This window comes from Rissa tridactyla, chromosome 1 (assembly GCF_028500815.1).
Source record: "Rissa tridactyla isolate bRisTri1 chromosome 1, bRisTri1.patW.cur.20221130, whole genome shotgun sequence".
In the NCBI taxonomy this organism is placed as follows: domain Eukaryota; kingdom Metazoa; phylum Chordata; class Aves; order Charadriiformes; family Laridae; genus Rissa; species Rissa tridactyla.
In genome coordinates, this window is record NC_071466.1 from 174,800,558 (window position 1) to 174,824,441 (window position 23,884).

The window sequence follows — 23,884 nt, forward strand, 5'->3', positions numbered from 1 at the left end:
CAGCACATCGAATGCCAACTGGGATGAACTTCATTACGAACGAACACTCTGAAAATCACAGAATCACAAAGTGATAGGGGTTGGAAGGGACCTCTGGAGATCATCTAGTACAACCCGCAACTCCCCTCCAAAGCAGGGTCACCTAGAGCAGGTTGCACAGGAATGCATCCAAGTGGGTTTTGAATGTCTCCAGAGACACACACTCCACAACCTCTCTGGGCAGCCTGTTCCAGTGCTCTGGCACCCTCAAGGTAAAGAAGTTTTTCCTCCGACTTTAAGTCATTTTCCGGTACCCAGTTACTGACGACGCCCAGTTCCTCCAGGGACCCTCGCCAGTCTCCTGTCCCCACACCTCGGGCCACGGGGGCCGGCATTGACAGGCGAGGAGGGCCGTCGGGCGAGAAGACACCTGCGGGTGCAGCAGGCCCGGCCGCCCCGCCAGGCCGAGGGGGCGGTTGGCGGCTGAGGTGCCGCCGCACCCTCCCCCTGCCTCCCCACCCCGGGCCCCTTCGCGCCTGGGCCGCGCGCCGGCCTCCCTCGCGGCAGGAACCGTTGGGCGCTGACGGACGGGCACGCGCCCGCCGGACCTGTGTAACGGCCAGAGAGGAGCGGTCGCGCTGAGGAGAGGAGAGGAAGGGGCGCTCTCCGGTTAGGATCGGGCCCTACCGTCCCTTTTTTTTTTCTTTTTTGTTTTTTTTTTTTTTTTTTTTTTTTTCAGGGAGTGGGCGTGAGGGAATTAGCGCCGTGCGAGCCGCCAAGCAGCAGCAGCTGCATCTGGGGAGCCGCGGTGCGTGAGGCAGAGGGAGCAGACGTGATTACTTCAGAATTTATTTAAGGACCGGTGGAAACCACTGCAGCGGCTTCCAGGGGAAGTCCCCGCCGAGGAGGAGCGCGCCGAGCCCAGCAGCCGCTCCCTCCGCCTCCACTCCCGCCTCGCCCGCCCTCCGGCGGTGCCGCACGGCCGGCCAGGCTCCGAACCCGGGGAGGGGGCGTCTGCCCATGCCTGGCGTTTCCAAGTGCATAATATTAATTACACGCCTGGACTATTCAAATTATGGCAGATTTTACCACTGCTTTGTCATGGTCGGATTACAGCAGATGATACGTTTTATGACAGTATATATCCGATTAGATGACATGTACTGCCGTTTGCCCGAACTCTCTTAAATTGCAGAATACAGCAGTTCAGAGCGCTCACACCGCTTTCAACAAGAGGCCTCACCGAATCGCTAACCGGGGGCTGGGGCAGTGCGGCGGCGGCCCGCCGGCCCTCCCTCCTTAGCCCTTGGTGGGGAGCGGGCGGCGGCGCCGCGGCTGTCGTCGCTTGTGCCCGGCGGAGCCGGCGTGCCCGGGACGCGCGGGGTGGATGTAAGGCGCGGCGCACGTGCCGTGGGGTGACCTGCCGGGGCTCTCTGCCAACTCCCACTGCCGCGGCTCCTGCTCGGCACCGCCGGGATCGGGCCCCGTGCGGTACCTGCTGCGCAGCGATGAGCTGCGGGCAGAGGATTTCTTTCTGTAAAGCAGAAAACCGCGTTTGATCATGCAGGCAGTCGTGCGTGCGCGTGGACTTAACGCGCAGAGGCATCATTAGCCTGGGAGGTATTGCAGAACTAGAGAAGCCAGACATCGCTCAGTGAAGTTTAACAAAAGATGAGAAATAAAAGAAAGATGCTTTCGCCCTGGCCCCTCCCCCCCTGTAATGGCTTGCCTCCAGCTGCAAGGATGCTGTTGCTCGAAAGGGGCTGCTGGAGCTTTAAGAGCCGCTCCCCCCTCTCCAGCTCCCGACAATGGTCTGAGCCGAGCTCTGCTTCCCAAAGCAAAATTTGTAATATGCCATTTTTCCCATGGATGCTTCTCCTCTTGGCTGCTGACGAAGTGACCGAAGAAAATGCTGAGGTGCCAAGCAGCCAGTCTTGCCGGAGGACGGGTGCGGGGGCTTGGGGTTCCTCGGAGCAACGCCTGTGTCACCATTGCTAGGAAGATGGTCCAGGAGTGCTCGGCTGTGTGAGTCCCCGCTCGAAGCCGGTGGAGACTGCGGTTGTTATTGATCAAGTGAAATAGCAGACGCCGAAATAAAAGCCACTAGGTACTGAACCTTCTATTTCTGAGTTAGACATTCCCTCCTTAGTCCTGATACCCTCCGGGAGGTGAGGTGCAAATACAAAATCTTGCTGTCTGCCTCTTGCTGTAGTACTTGTGTGGTATTTAAATGCATTTCTGTAATGGGAGTTGGGGAATATCAGACTAAAAAACGTGAAGCCAACTTCTTTTTTTTGGTATGGTTGAGGGAGATAAGAGTCCAGAGGGATGACATAAAGAACAAACAGTTGGAATGAGTCCTTTTTCAAGGTACTGTGTTGATCACCCCTCCTGTGTGGAAGGAGTGCAGAATGCTTCTGTTAAAGGTGATATCATAGTTTAGTGGAGTCTGGCAGGTAAGGAGTTAACTAGGAGGAGGAATATGCATGTAATGCAACTCAGACAATAGGAAGGATTTTCCTTATGGAATTACACTGTGCTGCCTAAGAACAATCTTGCTGAGAACATCTGAAAAGACATAACTGCAGTAAGAACTGGTTTTATCAGCCACTATATCTATTTAACGATTTGAAAAAAAAAAGCTTGTAAATGCAAAATATCCGGAATGATCCAATGAAATGAGTTTTCAAGCTGATGTCACTGTGGACAGGCTAGAATGTATGGTAGTTAGATTTCTACTTGTTTTTCCTGCAGCAAAATTACAAGTAACTTGAAATGACTCCTCAACCTTGCTGTGCAAATCAAACATCTGAGTATACAGAAAACAAGATTTAAAAACCAGTTATGGACAGAAAGGTGAGGGAATAAAATTAGATTCACATCTAAGGTGGTAGCCTTCAAGGTGAGCAGAATGAATGCTTGTCTAAGAGCCTTTGTCAGGCAGAAGCCAAGTAGTACTCCGTCTTCTCATTCCCAGAGCTCGCCCAAGTGAAAAAGTCCAGCTGGTAAATTATTCTCAGGCTACATGAGATTGCAGAGGTGTTTGTTACAGCATTCACTTAAAAAAAATAAATAATTCCAAGAGTCTTGGACAATCAGCATAACAGAAAATGTCAAATAGGGTGGGGTCCAATGAGAAGAAAGATGACAACTTTTTCATCTTGCACCCTTATAGGATATGTACCACAGAAATTTCAAGTAGTTTCAGAGAAAGTCAGTATTGAGGATGCACTTTCACACCTGGTCCATACATGATTATCAGCATCTGTGTATAAAATATAATATAAAAGAATTGCTATCAATTTAGTTGTTGATGGGGTAGCTCCTGAAAAGGAGCTTTATATAACTCTTAACCAAGGGTGGGCATATCCAGTGCTGTTTGTTGCAATTTTTATCCATTCAGTCATCTGGATGTCTAAACTGAGCTGCAGAATTCCTAATTGACCTAATATTGAGTTCACTCTTGATGGAGACATAATGCAGCTAATCCTATAGATTTGCTGTGACATTTTTTCATACAACCTGAAAAATCTTTAATGCAATGACAACGAACCACATTCTTTTCCCCTCTCATAGAACATCACAGTTGTTGCTTTTTGCCAGTTAAATGTTGTGTGTTTAGAGGAGAAACCTGTTCATGATTTCTCGTAATATTGTAGGCAATGGTCACATAATATCCATCGTGCTCCCTAGTCATGCATAACATACATTTGTGAATTTTATGGTCCTGTTTGGAGGCAGTAAAATTACAAGAGGTTAATGGCTTGTCTATGTTAGTGACTTTTCCAACCATCTACACTGATCCAAACCCACTGATGTCCATGGTAGAATTTCCATGAATTTAAGCAGTTGTTGGGTTAGGCTCCATGCAAATGATTGGAGAAAAAAATGAACTAGGAACCTATCAACCTGGAATAGATTTTGCAGTAGATGGTGTATTAGATATACAACGGACAAGAAAGAGAATGTATTTAGAGAACTTTAATGTGTTGCTTCACAGGGTGTCATTGTGTATGGCTGCGATAACTGAGCCACTTCAGGTCTAGAACTACTATTAAAATAAGTGCTTAGGTTCTAAAGTTATTGCATTGCCTGAAAGTCTTTTTCTAGGGAGCATGTATGTGCTACATGGATTTTAAAGGAAGAAGTAATTTCTCGGTATCCTGCTCCCCCTTCAGAACCTCTCAGAGGGTTTGGGATAGTCATAAGGTGCTGCTACACAAGTTCAGTATCCATTGCAGTCCTTGAGAGTTTTGGGCACTTTGTGTGCTCCCCGAGCAAGAGAATTCTAATGTCTGCTCTGTGGCTCCTGATGAATCCAAGAAACAGTGTTTGTGTATTAACAGTAAAATGCTGGTGACTTAAAGTAAATGCATGTTGCATTGAGGGATTGCTTTACTTACATTCACAGTACCGGGTAAACTGATAAACTTTTTACTGCAGAGATACTATGTTCAGTATCAATGGAGCTTCTGTTTTTCTTTTTAAAGAAAGAGAAACACATTTAAAAAGTCTTATTTTTGTTGACTTAGATCAGTCAAGCATAGCTTTAATTAAGTTGTATTACTACAGATCAAGTCACCCTTTTTCTGGCAAAGGAACACAAAATTTCTCTTTTTTCTCTTATAGAGGGTATAGAGGTATATAATGCATGTTTAGGTATTAATGAAGTGTATGTCACCTTGTTAAGTCCTTTCCCTCTAGTCGTTCCTCTTCTTTGCAGTCCTGTCCATGTGGGAAGTATCACACAGAATAATGTACATGAAAGGCTTATCCTGATATCATGAACTTCTGTGGTCTTGAAGATAACAGGACAGAGGTGTTTAATCCACCACTTGAAGTTCCTAACACCCACTGAAAGAAATTCCAGCTCCCTCAGTGTTCTGTCTTGGATGCCTGTGTTCCCTCCTATGTAACTCAGCATGCCTTCAGTTATATCCTGACAGAGCAAGATGGCTGCCCCTTAGTAGCAGGTTGCTGCTGCTGTATCTGGCCTGTTCCTCACTTACTTGTGAGGATCAGGATGGTAAATGAAGATCTTCATTATCTGTTCCCTCTCCACTTCCATTTCTTCCCCAACTCCTTTTCTGACTCAGTTTTCTGGGGGCAACAGCCTGCAGTTCTCCTCTAGTGGCACAAATTGCTACATGGACTTGCTAGATGCATGGTTGGGTGCCACTGGTATTATTAAGTAGCATTTGAGGTATCAAATTAGGAAACCAAGTTAGATGCCTGAAGTACTCCTCCTTCATCTTTTCCTCCTCCTTTCAGGTGACCAAAGTCTTGGTAAAGAAATCCTTAGTAAATTACTTCAGTGGGAATTTATTCAGTCTCTGCAAAACTGACTCCTGGTAGCTGGTTACAGATTTCTGAGTTTACTCCATTCGACACCATGTATCTTTCTTTTGAGAAGAAAGCAAGTCTGTGTTTCTTGTTTCTTGGATTTGTTTGGGGGCTTGTTTGCTTGATTGTTTTCTGAGAGGATGGTGTTAGGAAAACTTTTTTTTTTCCCTGATGAGAATATGATGTATTCATATTTTTATTTCTCATTAATGGTATTGTCAGAAAACTTCCTAAATGTACCAAGCACCTCATGCCTTTATATGTATTGTAAACATTGACTTGATAACAGATTATGACCTTAAATAGGAACAACTTTAATACTGGAATTTGGGGAAAAAAAATTATTTATATTTACTGTTTCTTCCCTTTAAATTCTAGAAGAAGCATATACAACTTAACTACTGTCATACTGTACATATGTGTTCCCCTGCCAAGCTAGGCTTCAGCAGCTCTTCAGTCTTTATTCTAAAAATATTTTTTCATTACCTGCTTTACTGTGATTCACTGGGTAGATGAAAAAATATAGAGCATTAAAATATTTCTTCAAACCTTTCTTTTGTTTAAACCATTTGAATGATAAGTAAAGCCAGAATATAAGTGAAGCCATAAAAGATGAGTTACAAGACTTTTCAAACTTTTACATTTAAAATGTTCTGAGATGTGGCATTATATCATCCAATATAATAGTTATTTTTTAGTGTATTTTTTCTGACAAAGAGTAATTGTCTACTTTTCTAAAAATAAGAACAGGTTTTTGTTTAAATTTGGATATCTAAAAAGTACGTGTTCGTTTCCTATCCTCATGTGATTGCTTTCAGGTTTCTCTGGTTTGTGGGTTTTTTGGGCTGTTTTTTTTTCCTTTTTTTTTTTAATGTCACTCAGAGATTAGGATGTTTAGTGTAAATAGCAATATCTGAAAATGTGGCCATAGTTGTAATTAAGTATAACTGAGGATTATTTTTTATTTTTCAGTGTGAATTTTGCTTACTTTTTGTAGAAGTCTTCCACGTATGTAGAGCCCAAATTCTCCACAAGGCAGGCCACCGTAATAAAAGCAACTTTTTTTTTTTTTATGAATGCAATGAGATGAGCCACAATGTGAGTTGAGTTTTTTTTATTTTAAATTTCTCTCCAACCTTCTTTAAACGTATATTGAATTTCAGAATCTCTGTTGTAAATGAGTGAATTCTTTGAACTTAAAACTCTCTCCAGACGCATGGAATTATTCTGTTTGGAAGGGACTTTTGGAGGTCATCTGTGCCAACCCCTTGCCTAGTGCTGGGCCAACTGCAAAGTAAGATTAGGTTGCTCAGTGCAGGTTTGGAAAATAAAAAGAAGACTCAGCGATCACTGTAAATTTCTGCAGTTTATGTCAGATATTTATACAGTCCAGTTTTGTTTATATTTTGTCACATTACCTGAAAATTATAAGAGAAGTTACTTTGCAATTTAGAATTGTGGTGATGCAATTCAGACTTTCAGTTGTAAACTTCAGAGAAGGGATTCTGATGCTTCACACACATTGCTGTTTGTCTTTGTGCTCATTCTTCTTTTACTGTTACTGTCAGCTCTGAATTCTTTTTCCCTAACAGGACTAATCAAAGATATGTAACTGTAATTGCTTTGATTGCCTTCTAGTAGTTGATAGGAATTTATTGATTAATGAAAGGAATACTACCCTGGGATAATGAAAATCTTAACATAGGAACTGGCACATGCAGACTGAATGGAGAGATTAAAATATATGCACAGACTCAATGAATGTATTGTTGCATCTGAATTTCAGTGTGCACGTGGAATTGAATGAGAAACTAACAGCCTATTACACTGTATAAAACCAATTCAGAATAGTAGAGGGCTGGGAAACTTCATCCTGATCTTTGATCTTTTGGGCCTGTCTCTGGTTATATAGTTATATAGTCATCTGTATGACAGGGGAGCAGAATCTCAAACCATTGGCTGATAAACCAATTAGAAAACATGTAATATCCAGGTGTCAGTTTATGACTGTATTTGGTCTATCCAAAAGTTATGGTTTAGAAAATTGAGTCCCATGAGCCTAAACAGTCTTTGAAGCAGTAAGAATGGAGGACAAAAAGTTTAAAGATGGTCCATTATTTATCCTGCTGAGTTCTGTTCTGAGTAGAATTGATGTCTCCATGAATTAAGAACTGTGTACTTGAGACAAGTACCTGCCGCATATGCATGGCTCTGTTATTCCTGAGCTGTATATATATATATACAGTAAGTCCAGGATGCATCTGACCTGTCTATATGAAAATTGATTCATGCATATATAGTGAAATGTATCTGAGATGTATCAAAAGTTCTGTAAACTCACAGATCATCAAAAAAAACCTGTGTCTGGTACGGTAGGTCTAAAATTTAATAGAAATGGGCCTGCCAGTAGCCTTACTCTGAGCCTTTAAGAACTGCAGCATTGAATGTGGCTGTGTCTCCCCTATAAATACAATTGAAAGAGACATATATTTTTCACAGAAATAATGGCTAATTCTGGGTATTTTACTAGAGAGATCACTTTCAGTGTGTAATGGTTTAAATCCTTCCTGTATAAAATATACTTTAGCTTAACACAGATTTATGGTCTGTGATTAGTGGGGCAAGAGTAGGTAGTTACAGTGATTCCTTCTGATTTCAGTGTATGAAATATTCTGGTTGATTGTATTATGAAACTGAGTAAAAATTGTTGGCGTTTTGGCAGTTTTTTTTAAAGTTCATAGTTACGTAGAAGGAAAATCAGAAGTTCCCTCTTCCCCTAGTGGAAATTTAAAAATATAATTAAAATTACTTAGGGCGTGACCACACTAGCAATCAGACCTAATTGTTCATAACAATACTATTTTTATTTTCTGTTTTAATATGAATCCCTAGGTTGTTTCCATCTGTATTGTGTTGTCTTGGTTCTTTATGTGCTTTCGGTGTGTGCAAACTAAATTCCTTTCAGATATAATTAAACTGGAAGCTTACTCTTAAATCTAATGTCATGACCCTGTGTGTGAACCACATCATCATGTGGTTAACCAAGGGTTGTCTAATACATGCACACCATCAGAAGGCTCTGGAAGCTTCAAGAACTCTTGAACTCCCTGATGTGATTGAGTTCCTATATAAAGATCCAAATGCATATCTGCCCTCCTCTTTGTCCTCAGCTGCCAATCTTCTGCTACTAAATTGTGATTGATCTGTTTGCGGACAATTTTCTACTTTTGTTGAAGTCCTTTCTCTGCGTCACCTGTCCTAGCTTTTACTACAGCCCCTCTTGATGATCGTCCCTTTTTTCCTTTTTTTTCTTCCTTTTAAAATTCTTCAAATATTCTTAGTATTTTGATTCCTTCCTGCTATCAAGCAGAAAATTCACAAAGGGTGCAATAAGGTCCTGGGGGAGTGGCTCTATTCTTGAACATGTGCTGGAAGAAGGCCAGCATTTCTTGGGAACAGTGTTAAATGGTGGCAGCCTTGGGACACTGAAGGCATCCCATCTGCTGGCAGGTATAAGCGTGATAAATGCCAGATAAAGTTTAAAAAAAGAAAAAAAGAAAAAGAATGCTTTTCTAAAGGTGAGAAGAGACAAGTCATAGTAAATCAGAACAGCATGGCATATATGTCTTTCATAAAGAGCTTTAAGAAATCTTTGGAAACCCCAGAATAAGCCTGCAGTTGTTCGAAATTTTGCTCCTTTTTTTCTGGGTTGGTAACCCAGGAACACCCTGAGAAGCTGGCTTCCCTTCAGAGTTGTTCCAGGGTCCTCATTGGTGGCTACCAAAGAAGATCTGTGCGAGGACATGTACCAGGATTCCCTTTTCCCCTGCTTCTCACTGTTGCAAGTATCGATACATCCCTTTTTGGCACGCCCTACCAGCATTTCTGATCTGACCCAGGTTAGCATACAGCTTTTCTATATTTGTCTCCAAGCTGAAGGTGGGGAAAGGGAGAGGACGCACTGTGGTTCCAATGGAATAATGGCATTGATTTCCGAACTGCTGGAAAGCAATGTACATCACCAGTCTTATGGCAAGAACTGCTGTACCTTTTAAAGATTCTCCTGGGGCTGTGAGCTGTGGGAGAAAACTTCCAAATAGCAACTGCCTACATCAGGAACTGCCCACCCATTCCCTGCCTTCTCTGCGGTCTTACTCACAGCCCAAGTTTGTTACTTGTGCCATGTCAGGATAATGCAGCCCAGGCTTTCAAAATAAGCACACTGCATGGGCCACCCCCCTCCCTGAATGCAGCAGATTAGAGGGAAAAGACATGGTAATTAATAGTGCCATGAGCATTCAGCCCATGGATTCCATTCCTGCCCCACAACCACACAGATAAATGGCTTCTCTCATCCCCATAATGACTATAGGAGGAGATTTTCTATCTAGTTTGAATACAAGGTGCTGAGGTAGCAACAGCTGTCTGCACAGAGGTTTCCCTACCTGTTCTGTGCACACACCAGCATGGATGAAAAACTGCGCCACTCTCACCCTGCCACTGCCTGTGAGCAGTGGTAGCGTATGCTATGCTGTTCAGGACATTAGAGGTAATTTCTTGAATGATGAATGTTCACTGATGAGAATCCCCTGGGGCAGGAAGTGTGCCCCATGAGATGTTGATGATCATAAGGCAGGAAAGGTTCAGTGACAACCTGAATTGTTTGGTCTTGAAGAATGGGCATGCAGAGACCTTGGTCGCTAGCCACCTGCTGCATACTGAAAAGTTATGATTAAACTGAGCAAGTGGCAGATGGTCTTGGATGTTTTAGTTATCAAGTGAACTTGACCATGCCAAACCGGTTAGTCACAGGTGGGACCTGGGTGGAGACACTCCACAGAGTATCTCAGCCACTTGCTGAGTAAAATGTACTCCCACAACATTGCGAGAGGATTGTGGAGGCAAGACAGTGGCTTCCTCCTGCTGGTCGTCCCACATCTCAAGATATCTGTGGACAGTGGACAAAGCAGTTATTTTAACAAGAACTCCCCAAAAGCTGTTCTGCCTCTGCAGGGAAATTGAAGTGTAGGAGGATGAATACTCATTTATTCAAACTGTCCTTCTGCTGGTGCAGCTGCAGAGTTTAGTCACCCCCTGTCTGTGTTTCCTCACAGTACACGCTGTCCATACTCAGAAGAGGAAGTGGTAGGTACCATGGAGGTCAGTTGGTAATGGTGCAAATATTTTTAAACTTGAAGTTTTTTATGGCGATGGAGGCACTGATGTATTAATGTCATCTCAATATGAAAGGACATTGTGGTACTTCCTAGTGGAGCCTATAGTTTAGGAGAGGCAAAGGGTTCTGTAGACATGCAGCATCAAATCAGATAATCCTGAGTAAATATACCTGACCTAAATATATTGGAGATGTGAGGAACTTTTCCGTATCTATGATTTCAAGCTGTTAACTGCTTCTCTTGCACCTAATTAATTACTAAATGGGTAATAGTCACGAGGAACTTTTACCTTGCCTCCAGTCCAGACACTTTAAAAATAGGATCGAGGTCTACCTGAAACCTCAGTAGTGAAGCTATTGTCTATGAAAGCTACACAATCGTAGCTGATAATTCATGTTGAAATACCAGTGTTTCGTGCCAGCTTTGCTAGTTATCACATCTGCTGAAAAAGTAAAAATTAAGTATACTGAATTCTGCATGAACATTCAGAATATGATCAAGGCCAGTTAATCTTAGCAAAGCTATGTAATTTTCTCGGTAAATCTTAGCGGCAAGCAGTGCTAGCACAAGGATTGCTCATGACTTAGTGATAGTAGGAGGAGTTGATTTTAATGAATTAAGTACAGGTGTCTTAGTTCCTCGGTGTATGGCCTATCTTTAAGTTACACTCTGTAACAGCTAGATCTTCCATTCTTCATAAATTCCACTTTCACAAGCTCCATTTTCCTACTTTGGAAAGCAGACCAGATTTTAGAATATGTAGAGCTAATCTATCGTAGTATTGAGACTGAAAAGGTGAAAATGTTGCATGATGGCACACTTAACAGTAGAAGCATGGCAACCACCTGTATTGTAGAAAAAGTTCACGTCCAGAAGGTCCATAGCAAACTAAGTAAAATATTTTAACTTCCATTAGATGAACCAAAATCACCTTGATCCCAATTGCTGAGATAAAAGGCTTCCACTATTTACTACATTAACAGAATTTCCAAATATTAACCCTTAACTATCAATAAAGTTATGTCTGCTGTAGTTCTTCAGTCATACTAGAAAAACAATTTCTGATTCTTTGAGTGACTGTCATTTGATAGATATAATCTATTATTAACACAGTCTTTTTATTTAAAAAAAAAATATCTGAGCTTTGAGACCTGTCATATCTTTTTTTTTTCCCCCATCTGCTGAACCCAGTATTTCATTACATAAGCTTCTTCCCATACATGAAGTGAGGTTTTGACATTTACATAAGAAGCTTTACAATTGAATGGGACTAGGTGATATTATTTGCTCTGCTCAGGACTGTTTTTAGGAAACAAACAACACCGATTTTGTCCCTGGTAATTCAATTTGCATAAGATATCACAGGGATGGTAATTAGCAGAGAGCTTCTAGTTCTTGACCTCTTACTGAACAAGCTCACTGGATAATAATTTCCCCTGAGGGTGGCAATAACTAGACAGAAAAATAGATTAACCTGGCATTGTTAAGGCAGCATGATACTGGATCAATGGTTAGCCTGAGCTGTACTGTAGAAATGACTAGAACAGGACAAAATCTGGCAATTAATGGCAGCTGTTGGCATCAATACCAACAATTCAACAATGACATTAAATAAGAGAGGGGAGAAAATCAACGATAAAGGAGACTACAATTGCAGAGGAAGTCTTTTCTCTCATTTTAAGAGAGCATTATTTACAAAACTATTTAATATATTCTGTTACCTCTATCTCCTTCTAGTCATTCTTCTCTCAGTTTAGGAAGCACATTCAAAGTCTTTGAGATGTGGAATTAGTCACTGTATTTAATCCCTGTCTATCGACCATCTGATTAACATTGAAAGCACAAAGTTGAAAGAGAGAACAATGCAATAATCTGCTAACTGTGTCCATGTAACAGAGTTAATTCCTCTTATGAAATCCCCTCAAATGTTTTTCTGCTGAAGAGCTTTTCCCTGATTTGTGTTTTTTTAAAGAAATGATGTGTGAAGTGATGCCAACGATAAACGAGGACACCCCGATGAGTCAACGGGGGTCCCAAAGCAGCGGCTCGGACTCGGATTCTCACTTTGAGCAGCTGATGGTGAACATGCTGGATGAAAGGGACCGTCTCCTTGATACTCTTCGGGAGACACAGGAAAGCTTGTCACTTGCACAGCAACGCCTGCAGGATGTCATCTACGACAGAGACTCTCTCCAGCGACAGCTTAACTCAGCACTGCCTCAGGTATGTAGTTTATGAAGATTGTTTTTTTAGGTTCACCAGTTTTGTACTTAATGCCACTTACTTTAACCCTAATCAGTATTTATGCCTTGAGGCCCGAATTCTTCTCCCGTTGAGGTCGGATGCAGAACTCCTATCGATTTAATAGTACCTGGTTTGACCTCCTTGGAACCTGTCTTCTCTTCAAAGTTAAGAGTAGGAGTAATGCTGTTGACTTCAAGGAGAGCAAGATGAAGGTCTGTAGCTACTGGTTCTTTTGGCTGTTGCTCTAGCATTTACAACAGATGAGGGATCATTTAAATTAAAGATCTAATGGTGGGAATGAAGAAAAAAGAATGAGGATGTTTCCTACAGACTCTGTTCCAGATAAGAGTTTCTAACTAGCGTTGTGACAAATACAAATAGCTTATGTAGGTTAAATAGGGTACTACACAAAACCACAAAAACAAAGGATATCTTAATATTTTCATTCATTTATTTTTAAATAATTATATAAATTTCATTATCTAAAATTACTTTGGTCTTTTTTAGGAAATGCAAAATGAATTACTTCAGTTAAAATAATAATATGATATTATATTTCAATATGTATCAATATTTTTCAATATACTACAGTTAAAAGCAAAGAAAGCTCTTAGTTCAGTCTGTGTATCTGGACAGAGGTTTAAAATATACCATGATTCAAAATGCAGTTTTTCTCCATGCTCTTTTCTTTGCATCTCCCAGCTATCACTTACTAAAGAATTTGATTGTAGCCATAAGGGCCAGGGCATACTTGCCTGGGCAAAGTTGCGTACCTATTAGACGACGGTTAGAGAGGAAGGAAGACAGATTCAGCTGTGTGATTGGAATAAGGAGGCGCTAAGGATGAATCAAATGAGTGAGAAAGTTCTTAAAGACAGAAAAGGAAAAAGGCAGCCACTGGAGTAGGGAACAGAAGTAGTTGTTTAAGGGCTAACCCCAGCACGTTTTTGGAGTGTCTTGGGATAGGGCTGAAAACGAGAGAGAGAGACACTGTGATCATTTGAAGAATAGCATTAGCAACTTCAGCATTAGTTCTGGGCAGTAAGAATGACTACACTTGGCTTCGGTCAAACAAAAAGGAGTAGCAATGGTCTTGATATATGGTAAAATCAAGGGGTTTTTTTTTTGTTTTTCTCTAATTTGTGGGCAGTTGAGCTTCTTTTCTACTGGTGTCTCTTCACAGAAAAGTGTGATATAACATTCTAGTAATGAATGTTAACAATGAATTTTAAAAACAAACTTCTAAGAAAATAACTTCCATGCGACTGCTGTACTATTTAGCTTCCATTCTGGACTTGAGATATTCTACATAGTATTTTTATAATCTTTTTTGCGTACAGTTTTATGAATGGCAAGCTTGCGTTGCTAGCTGCCTGACACAGCCCTATCACAAAATACTACCCAGTCAGTCCTTTTATCATGTAGAGAAAGAATTCTGTGGTCACTGAATTTAAGAGAAGAATATGTAAATATATGACAACTATATGGTAATTATTTAGTTATAATGTGATATCTAATGAGTCTTGCTTAATCAGAATGTAATTCTTTTAGCTGTTGCTTTCTTGAGTGGTTTTCAAAATTCACTTATTTCTTAGCATTTACATAGTGCTTTGCATGTAGAAAGTGTCTATTGACACAGCTACATTCCAAAGGATTTTTGTTAGGACGTTGTTTTTGTTTATTGTCTTAAACAGTTAAAAATATGATCTGGAACAAACATTGCACTTTTCATAAATAGAATCTGAACATGAAAGTTGGGGTAATGAATGAGCCACTGAAAAATCTTGTCTAATCAGAAATAGGAAATAATTAATAACATTAAATATGAAGCTTGAGATACTAGTTAATGCTGTTACAGCTACAGCTGTTACTGCTGTAGCCAAAATGCAAAGTATGACTGTAGATGACTCTAAGTTTTTATACTGATCTATACTGCAGCAGAATAATGTATAGCTAACTACACTTTTCAAATTTGACTTACAGAAATGTGGTTGTCTTGCTAATTGCTATCATTGAAGTAATTTTTATTTCCATTAGATTAGCAGTCTTGACTTTATGAACATCTATGTTTAACTGAACAGCTATGTTTAAGGAAGAAGGGAAAAAGTGAGCAGGCAATTACAGACCAGTTAGACTAAATGTAATATTAGAGAAGGCTTTAAAACTTATTTTGGAGGAAAAACTAATAATAAGTCAAAAAATTAACTTAAAAATATGAGAAGGGTTTACCAAAATTATCTTTATACAAAATACCTTGACATCACTCTGTGGTACCAAAATTGTTAGAGTAGGGAACTATGATATCCCTAAATTAGATATCTTTAGAAGAGGCCCCGTTTAAATTACTAGCAGATGTGAAATGAGTAAGAAAAAGTAAGATAATTAGTAAGGTAAGTAATAAAAGAGAGAGAGGGAAAATTTTCACTTACAGTAGACATTGACAGGATGGAAGGAGGTTAGTAGTACTAGTTGATTAAGAATGTGTTTGGGGATCAATTTTTGTTAATTTGAGCACAAGAAGGAGGAGCATGCTAGTGGAAATTTTAGATGACACAAAATTGAGCAGTCAACTAAGGGAATGAGTATGATAGTACACAAGAACAAGAGTAACAGAGGTGGGATGATATTGCGTGGTACAAAGATGAGGGCCTTATATCTAGTAGTTAATAGCAAAAAATTATGTTCCGACCTTTTAGGTAGTAGTAGTAGAGAGGGAAAATATATGTTATACAACTTTTGTAGGCAGCCAATGGGAGGTGGGTGTAAAAAAGACGAATATCATTCTGAAATACATTATGTAAGAGATTTCTTTTAGATGTAGGTAAGTATTAATGCAGTTAAAACAAGGGGTGGTTTGAACCTCATTGTCTTTTTTTTTGGCTCAGTAGTGATTGAGAGCCAACCTCAAGTTGGAGGAGATTCAGAAAAAGACTGCTAGAGCAAAGAGGAAATAATATCTGCATGAAAAGACTAATCAAAGTTTTCTTACGTCTGGGGAAAACTGAATTGAGAGTGAATATGAGTGACTTCATAAATTTTCTTGGAGAGGCAGGAAGATAGAGTGACTAGGTAAACACGAAAGAAATGGTTTAAGCCAAAAATAACATTGAGGGAGGAAAAAATGAATATAGGGTACCATGAATAAAGATATATCATCAGAATATATATTCAGAAAGATATATCATCAATATATCAGAAAGATACGTTCATCAGAAGAAGGTCTTGAATTATCAAAGAATGACATTTAGAATCCATCTTTCTTAGACAAAGACAGGGTGAAAACCCCGAATTGTTTTCAAGATGAAGCTGGTGTGAAAGACATTATATATCACAGTACCTTTGGTTAACCTCTAAACTTGACCCAGAACACTCCTTCCTGATTTTATATCACACTTTACTTTGGAGAGATTCTTTGTGTGGGACCATTCACAAAAAGAATGAAACATGGGTCTGAATATTTTTACTAAAACTATTAGAATTGCATGATAGTACAGTTAAGTTGAGAAGTGTTCTGTGCGTACTAGGTCTTCTGATATTAAGAATCTAGTTCACAAGTGGTCTTGTTTATTCTTCCTAAAGCTGCCTGTTGACAGCAGAAGCCTCTAAGGAAAGTGTATTTGGGTCTGCACTGCATGTTCCCTTACAACAGGAATTTATTGTATTTAGGTCATGACTCTTGAGTCCAACAAAAAAAAAAAATAATTGCTAAATACAGTACAACTCTTCTGTAGTGGGGAAGCATAGGATCTAAATACTTAACAGTATATTTTATTGGAGTAAAATTAGGTCTCTTACTGTAGCATAAAAAAGTGCTCCACTAAAAAGATTAGTGACTGTAGTTAGAAATTGTAACTCCTGTTTTGAGTGGTAGAAAGAGGAAAATGTTCAGTTACAACTTCAAGAAAATTTCACCATAATCTTCTCTAAACTAAATTGTCTGGGAAGCGTCACCTATATTAGTTGCCTTGTAAACAAACATTGAAAAAATACAATTTAAATCATTGTAAGACTTATGATGAATCATAAGAATAATTATAATAATTATAAGTGTGCTCTGATAAACAGTGCTGAACTAGGCTTTTGTGGTTGTTTTACTGTTTCTTTTAGTCTTTCAAAAATAAGTTTCAAGGTATGGAAGATGCTGAGCTATTATTTATATGAAGATGTCCATAGGTCATCATTCTCTAGTCAAATATGTGTATTTTGTTCATTAATAATGTGCTTGTTCAGTGATTTACTTAGAAATTAATCTAATATTCACAGAATCACAGGAGGGTTGAGGTTGGAAGGGACCTCTGGAGGTCACCTTGTCCAGCCCTTCTGCTCCATCAGGGTTACTAAGAACAGGCTGCCTAGAACTGTGTCCAGATGGCTTTTCAATATCTCTGAGGGTAGACTCCACAACCTCTCTGGGCAACCTGTGCCGGTTCTCAGTCACCCTAAAAAGTGTTTCCTGATGTTCAGGAGGAACATCCCGTGTTTAAGATTGTACCTATTGCCTCTTGAATATTATATTACCAGAAACAGGGATAACAATGTGTCTCAGGCCTGTGCCTGTGCAAGATGATAAAGTAGAACAACTTTGTGAGCACGTTAAAAGACTTTAAGATACCAAAATTTATCCCGATGATTGTCAAAGTCAGGACCATTTCTTTGATACTCGTCAGTCTATTCCTCCTGTCCTGCACTTTGAAGTTAGCTAGGCATCCCTGGGTTCATTATTAAAGATTGATGAAAATGTGTATGATCTTTTCACTCTGATGAGTGAGTTATTTTCAGTTTGAATCTGGACTAATAACAGAACTATATTGTCAATGAATCTGAGAAAATACATTCCAAATTAAGGTTTCAAATATGATGGTTTGATTTTCAATTTGAATGTTTATATAATTTTAATAAAAATATAAAATTATTTTGAAGTCCTTTGAACCAAAATAAAAAATTGAAACTTTTTTTTAACTTTAATATTAAACGTCAGTGATATTGCAACATTTTTTGGGGGAGTTTTGTGCTTATTTCTTAAAATCATCGTTTCTAAATTTTAAATTTAGCTAAAGAGTTTTTACACTTCAGAGTGCAACAGAGCTTAGAGAAATGCTGTTGCAAGGCCAAAAATTCTGTGATAATCGCAGCAAACTTAGTGGGTGAAATATTGTTCCAATTGAAAATGGTAGATCATGACCTGCATTCATTGACTAGTGCTTTGATATTTACAGTAATACATTCATTTTGTTCAGCCTTTGAATAAAAATCTGGTTTTAGAGAAAATTCATAGATGATGGAAATGTCATACCATCACTAACATTGCTGTAGTTATGCTGTTGTTTTTAAGTGGGTAAAAGATGTTGGCATGTAGTTTTTGTTGCTTTAAAGAATACATAAAATATCAAATTCTTTTTACCAAATCTTCCTTTTATGTGTTTTGATCTCCTTTACTGGGCAGTTGCTGGATTTTTGTAAAGAAGATCTAAGTTCTGATTTCAATGAGCATTTATGTTAGCAGATTTTTTTTTTTACATGGCTATAACTTGGGTTCTCATGTTCTGATGATCGGAATCTGCACCTATGCTATGTCTTTTATAGTACTGACTAAAAAGCTGTCTAAAAGTTAAGCATTCATTCTTAATCAGATAGAATCTCTCTGTAAGAAAATGGGAAAATTAGGTCCTTCAGAAAGGGCAGTTCATTCTGAAAGATGAGTATGATAAACCTCCCCATGCTCTGGTAATACTCTGGTTTTTTGTATTGTTTTGTTTTGTTTTGTTTTTTCTCGTGACTACAGAAAGAGCCTTAATGCCTAGCTTGAGTGGTTAACTTTTAGGTAGCTAAACTTACATGAGGTGAATTCTACTCTGCACGTGTATAAAAAACCTAGATTTAAATGGACCTTTTAAAACTACAGCAATCTAAATATGCTATTCTTTGGTATAGAATAATTTATAGTGAGAGGGACCATTGGAACTCAAATGGTCCAAACCGCCTGCAAAGAAGGGTTGGCTATCCAGGCCTAGGAAGAGGGTGTTACTGAAATACATATTAATCTGTTTCGTTGAATCGTAGGATAGTTTGGGTTGGAAGGGACCTTTAAAGGTCATTTAGTCTATCTGAGACAGCATCCTCCTCTGAAAAATTATGCAGCAATAATAAACAAGTCTTAATGGTAGCTAATGAAAAAATGTGTAACTTTTCATTTGATGAAATATTTAATAAAAATTTACAGCTTTATGAAAGACCTTCTAATATTACATGTACAATGGAACAATTGACTTGCCTGTTGCTGTACTAGCCTCTTTTTGTTGGAAGTATCTTTACTATGAATCTTTACAACAGATAGGGGAGCATCCAGTACTAAAGAATTAAAGTCACACTTTCTTTTTGGTTTTGATAAGGAACATGGAGGGGAAATGGCTCCTGTTTTCTTAATCTATATTTATTTAATTTTTTTATTTATAACTTTGAACGTATCATGATCCAGTGAATCTCTCTGGTGGAGGTCTAAAAACCTAGATCTAATTAAGTATAAATTCTTCACGATGTTGAAAATTTTTTTTTCCTCTCTAATAAATATTATCATTAACGCTATTTGAAAACTTGCTCTTTCTGGATATAGATAGTAGAATTATTCGGGGTGTGGGACTGCAATGCTAAAAAGGATCCTTTGATATGCCCTAATACCCCATAGATTTCAGCTAAACTCTAATTGTTAGCTACAATAATCTGGTAATAAAATCAGTAATAGAAATATACTGGTAATCACTAAGGTTTTATTTCATGTAATAAGATACCAGTTATTTAGAAATGCTTACTGAAGGCACGACAGAAGGGAAAATCCAAAGAGGGAAATGTAATGACCTTGTTTTATTGAACAAGTTTATGTAATTTGATCAATATTAAGCTTTAATAGGATTCTGATTAGAGAATTTTGTTGATAGCCTTGCAGTTTCTTCCAATACTGATGAACAATGAATGTTTTACTGCCAGGGACAAGAAAGGTATACGAAGAGAACAGTAAGTCAGTAGGGCCTTATTCTGAGCTTATATTTTCTGTTTAAATGTGTGTCCATAGATACAAAATAATGACATACATATAGATACATGTAGTGACATAGATACAAAAATAAAATAGCCCACCAGAAAAAAATAAACGCATTTTAAAATAATTGGAAATAAATTTTGTTCATTTAAGACTGAACATTTGCTAAGCAATTTCAGGTATTTCCTTTTTGGGTAGAAATAATTGTTTGACCCACAGTACTGTTCTTTAAAATAACTCTTGTTCTTGTGATGAAGATGGAATGATGGCTTTTCTCCCTGTTTCATTTGTTTCTGTCTATGCTGAAGAACATAAGAGTACCAAGGGAATCCTGTGTATTTGAATGAATAATCAGTACTTTTTTTGAAATACTAAAAATCTTCTCTTGTACAAAGGGCTTTGGTAGAGTCTCCATCAACTTTCTTTATATTGCAAGATAAAACATTTTTTCTCACATTTCCACAGTATAATTTAAAAATTCCAAGAAGTGAAATGGAGATCCTTTCCCATGTGTCTGAGGTGGAAGTTCCAAGTTTTCTGTCTCAGAAGTCGAGTGGGGCACTCAATATTCACATGTGAAAATTAAAGTTTAAGCCAGTGCTTGTTGCTATCTCTAGATTTCGACTGTCATAGAGAACAGTTGTTCAGGCTGCTAAATAAAAATGTCTTCATTTTCAGGTGTTCTGAACCTGTGCAGTTCCCACTAAAGTCAGTGCACAATCAGTTTAGATTACTAAATATGAACATAAATATTTTCATAAAGAAACTGGAAAGATGCTTTTTTCGCTAGTTATCTCAACTGTTTATCTCAAGGTATGAATATTAAGGGAAGCATATTGATATGTATGCAAAAGACTAGATTAAACATAACTATTAAATTAATTCTAATAGGGTAAATATAGAGGTATGTACATTTTGTTACAGGATTTAAATGTATGATGGAGAGACAGAGCATCTGGAATTCAAAGGAAACTTGGCAATATTAAGTTACAATGGCTTAAGTGGAACACAATGCTGAAATATTAGTTGTGTCCAACGTTAGAAACATTTAGGAAAGATTGAAGTGTTTGTTACCTTCCTCAGGTATTATTTACTTGAATTATTTTCAAGTATGGGTTTTGTTTCCTTGCTCTTGTGAAGTTCTGTATATTCAGTAGCATATTGCAAATATTTATAAGCAGGACATTTTATCTTAAAAGCTGTGGACTTTGTAATAAATACTTGATGACTGAAGACGACTGATGTGACAGTCCATCAGCAGAAGAAGCTGGGATATAAGAAAAAAAGACAGAAACATAAATATTTAGAGGAGGAGGAGCATGTGGTGAATGCCTGCGGCCAGCAAAAAGACTGTGTACTCCCATTTCATTCTATATCTGCTTCATAAACATTGCTATCAATTATTTTAGATTGAACCAGGCACATTAACTGCTGCATTAACTATTGATGGCTCATTATCTGAATGCTTATGCTTATAAAGACACATGACTGAATATGAGATAAAAATACAATGGTGCTGGTCAACAGAATAGAGCAGAGATGGTTATCAGAGTTCTTATAAATGAACCTGTTGCCATGAAAATTGTAGACACAATAGTTTTTGTAACAACTATAGTCACGTGTTTGGTTTTTTTTTTCTAGTTTTCCTGACACATGTAGTCCTAACGGCTATAGTCATGCCTATCAGCATTTAAGAGGCATTTGGACAATGGCCTTAATAATATGGTTTAACTTGATCAGCTCTGAAGTGGTCAGGCAGGTGCTCTAGATGATCATAGTAGGTCCCTTCCAACTGAACTATTCTATTCTGTTCTACGGTGAGGAAAAACTAGAAAAAGTAAAGCAATTTTATAAAGCTTAACTCAGATGGGATAGTCTTTGCTCATGTCCTTGAAAGTGGATGGTAGAGGCTCAGACATCAGCCTAGAACAGGACACCAAGACAAAAAATACAAGACAAAATGTAGCTTCTTGAAAATACATATTCCTTCCGTAATAATTTCTCTATTTAAAGCAAACAAAATGCAGTATATTTAAGAAACAGCTTTTAGAAGTGTCTTATTCACGCTATCTTTTATATTAACAAATATTTGACTATACTAACAAGTATTTGCTCAAAACCATAAAATTATGTTAGGGACATGATTTTTTCCAAAGTACACCTAATTTAGCTGTCACTGAAGTCTGTGGAGTTTTCCTGTTGACTCTGAAGAAAACAAATTTGCTTGTATTGTTGAATGTGTATCTTTCACCTGATCCCGAGGAATATGAACTTCTATGGATAGAAATTAAGGGCCAGGTTAGAGCAGTAACCATATTTTATATACTATAACATTTCTATGGTCTACTCAAGAATCTGCTCCAGATCATCATTTGCTGAGTATATTGTATCCTTTAAGTGTGTTTTTTTCCTAGTTAGGATCGGATTATTTTTTTTAAATTATTGTTGGTCAACTGCATTCTTTACTAAGTATGAGTTCTAAAAAAACCCCAATTATACCGTGACAGCCAGTTTGTTATAACAGTCATTCATCTGTCAAAACAGATAATATTAAATAAATCTTGGAGACCTACAGTAAGGTCTTATGTTGTAGGTTGATTTATTTGAAATTACGAAGTAACCAAAATTACAGATTTGTTTTTTCCCATATGTTTTTTTTTTTCATGAGACTCCAAGCAGAAAGGGAACACAATGATAAATAAAGGGAAGGAGTAATAATGGAAAGGTAGTGAACAAGTAGGTAAATCATATTTCTGCATCAAAGTGGTAGAACTCAGTAAGAAGGATAGAGTGAAAGACAGTCTGAGCAGGAAGTAAAGCCCAAGGCCAGAGTTCATGCAAATCAGTATGGAAGTTTTCCATTTATTTCAATTAGTGACAGAATTAGTTCTTAAAGAGCAAGTAGTTAAGGAGCAAGCTGAGCAAAGGGGCAGAGGAGCTGCAGATCCGTTCTCATAATTTTTTCACCAGCTGTTTGGCATTGAAGTTACATCCATCATCAAATAATTGCATGAAATGTTTAAACAAGTGCACACAATAAAAAACAACACTGCAGTTTTATAGGGAGAAATTCCTCCCCGTCTTGGAACAACCTTCCTGTCTATGATTCCTTTGGAGCCTGAATAGCCCCCCACACGTCTACAGTTTCATGGGTTATCCAGAAAACTGGGCACACGTATGATAATGTAGTGCTTCTTGAAATTCATGCACTTGCTTCTGTAGTTCTTTCAACAGTGTTTTAGACATACCTTAGTGCGTTAGGGAAGAAATATGTAGGGGCTTCTGGAAAACATTATGGTTGGGCATGATGGAGCTTCTAGAAGACGTTTTGGTTGGGCAAGACTATTCGTGATTGTTAATTTTTAGCTTGCCTGGCAAAGCAAATATGAATATTTGCAGTGTGCCCACATCAAAACAAAACTCATGAGAGTATTTGGGTCTGCAGTGCAAAATTCTGATTTTTGTATTTTTTTTCTGTTACACTGACAAATACTGTACAGGTGTTGAACACTCTTAGATAAATACTACATTGAGAAAATAGATTTTTCTGATTCCTGAAAAAAAAGCTACTCTTTCTTTGGTACTAATGAATAAAAGTGCCATCTGGACAAACGTGTTTTGGAGATGGAATTTGGAGATAATATTTATACACTAAGTTTGTGTATTGTGTAAAATCCTGCATTGACAGTGGAAATAATGCATACCCAACCACACTAAGAAATGCTGTACACATTTGCAATGTTTTCTTTTCCAAAAGGTGAAGGATGAATACTATCTCCCATAACTGGCGCGTATGCACATTGTAGTATATCTTTGGTCAAAAAAGTGTAGAAGACAGTACTTCTGAAATAATGACCACTAGATGGATATAATTGCTCTTATTCAACTAATTTGTCATTGGTGGTAAAATCTTCTTATCAGAAGTATTCCAGGAAAAAATTAGGTATTTTAAGATAGAGAATTTCTTACTGTTCAGTAATTTATAGACATTATTATCAGATCTAGATACCTGACTATTATTTGAGTTACTCTTTGTATCTGCTGTAAGTTAACACAAACTTTGTCAGCCAAAACGTATTTAAAATTCTAATACTGTTTATGTGGAGAA

The 23,884-nt window shown here is 38.3% G+C and overlaps 1 protein-coding gene across 1 annotated transcript in view; it reads left to right on the forward strand.

The window, feature by feature from the left end:
* Positions 1–1,897: 1,897 nt before the first annotated feature.
* PPFIA2 (PTPRF interacting protein alpha 2) overlaps positions 1,898–23,884 on the forward strand; it is a 343,185-nt gene continuing 321,198 nt past the window's right edge. The window contains exons 1-2 of the mRNA XM_054207175.1: positions 1,898–2,086; positions 12,472–12,722. Coding sequence (XP_054063150.1) covers positions 12,474–12,722 — 249 coding nt within the window. The 5' untranslated portion in view covers positions 1,898–2,086; positions 12,472–12,473. The remainder of the gene's footprint in view (positions 2,087–12,471; positions 12,723–23,884) is intronic.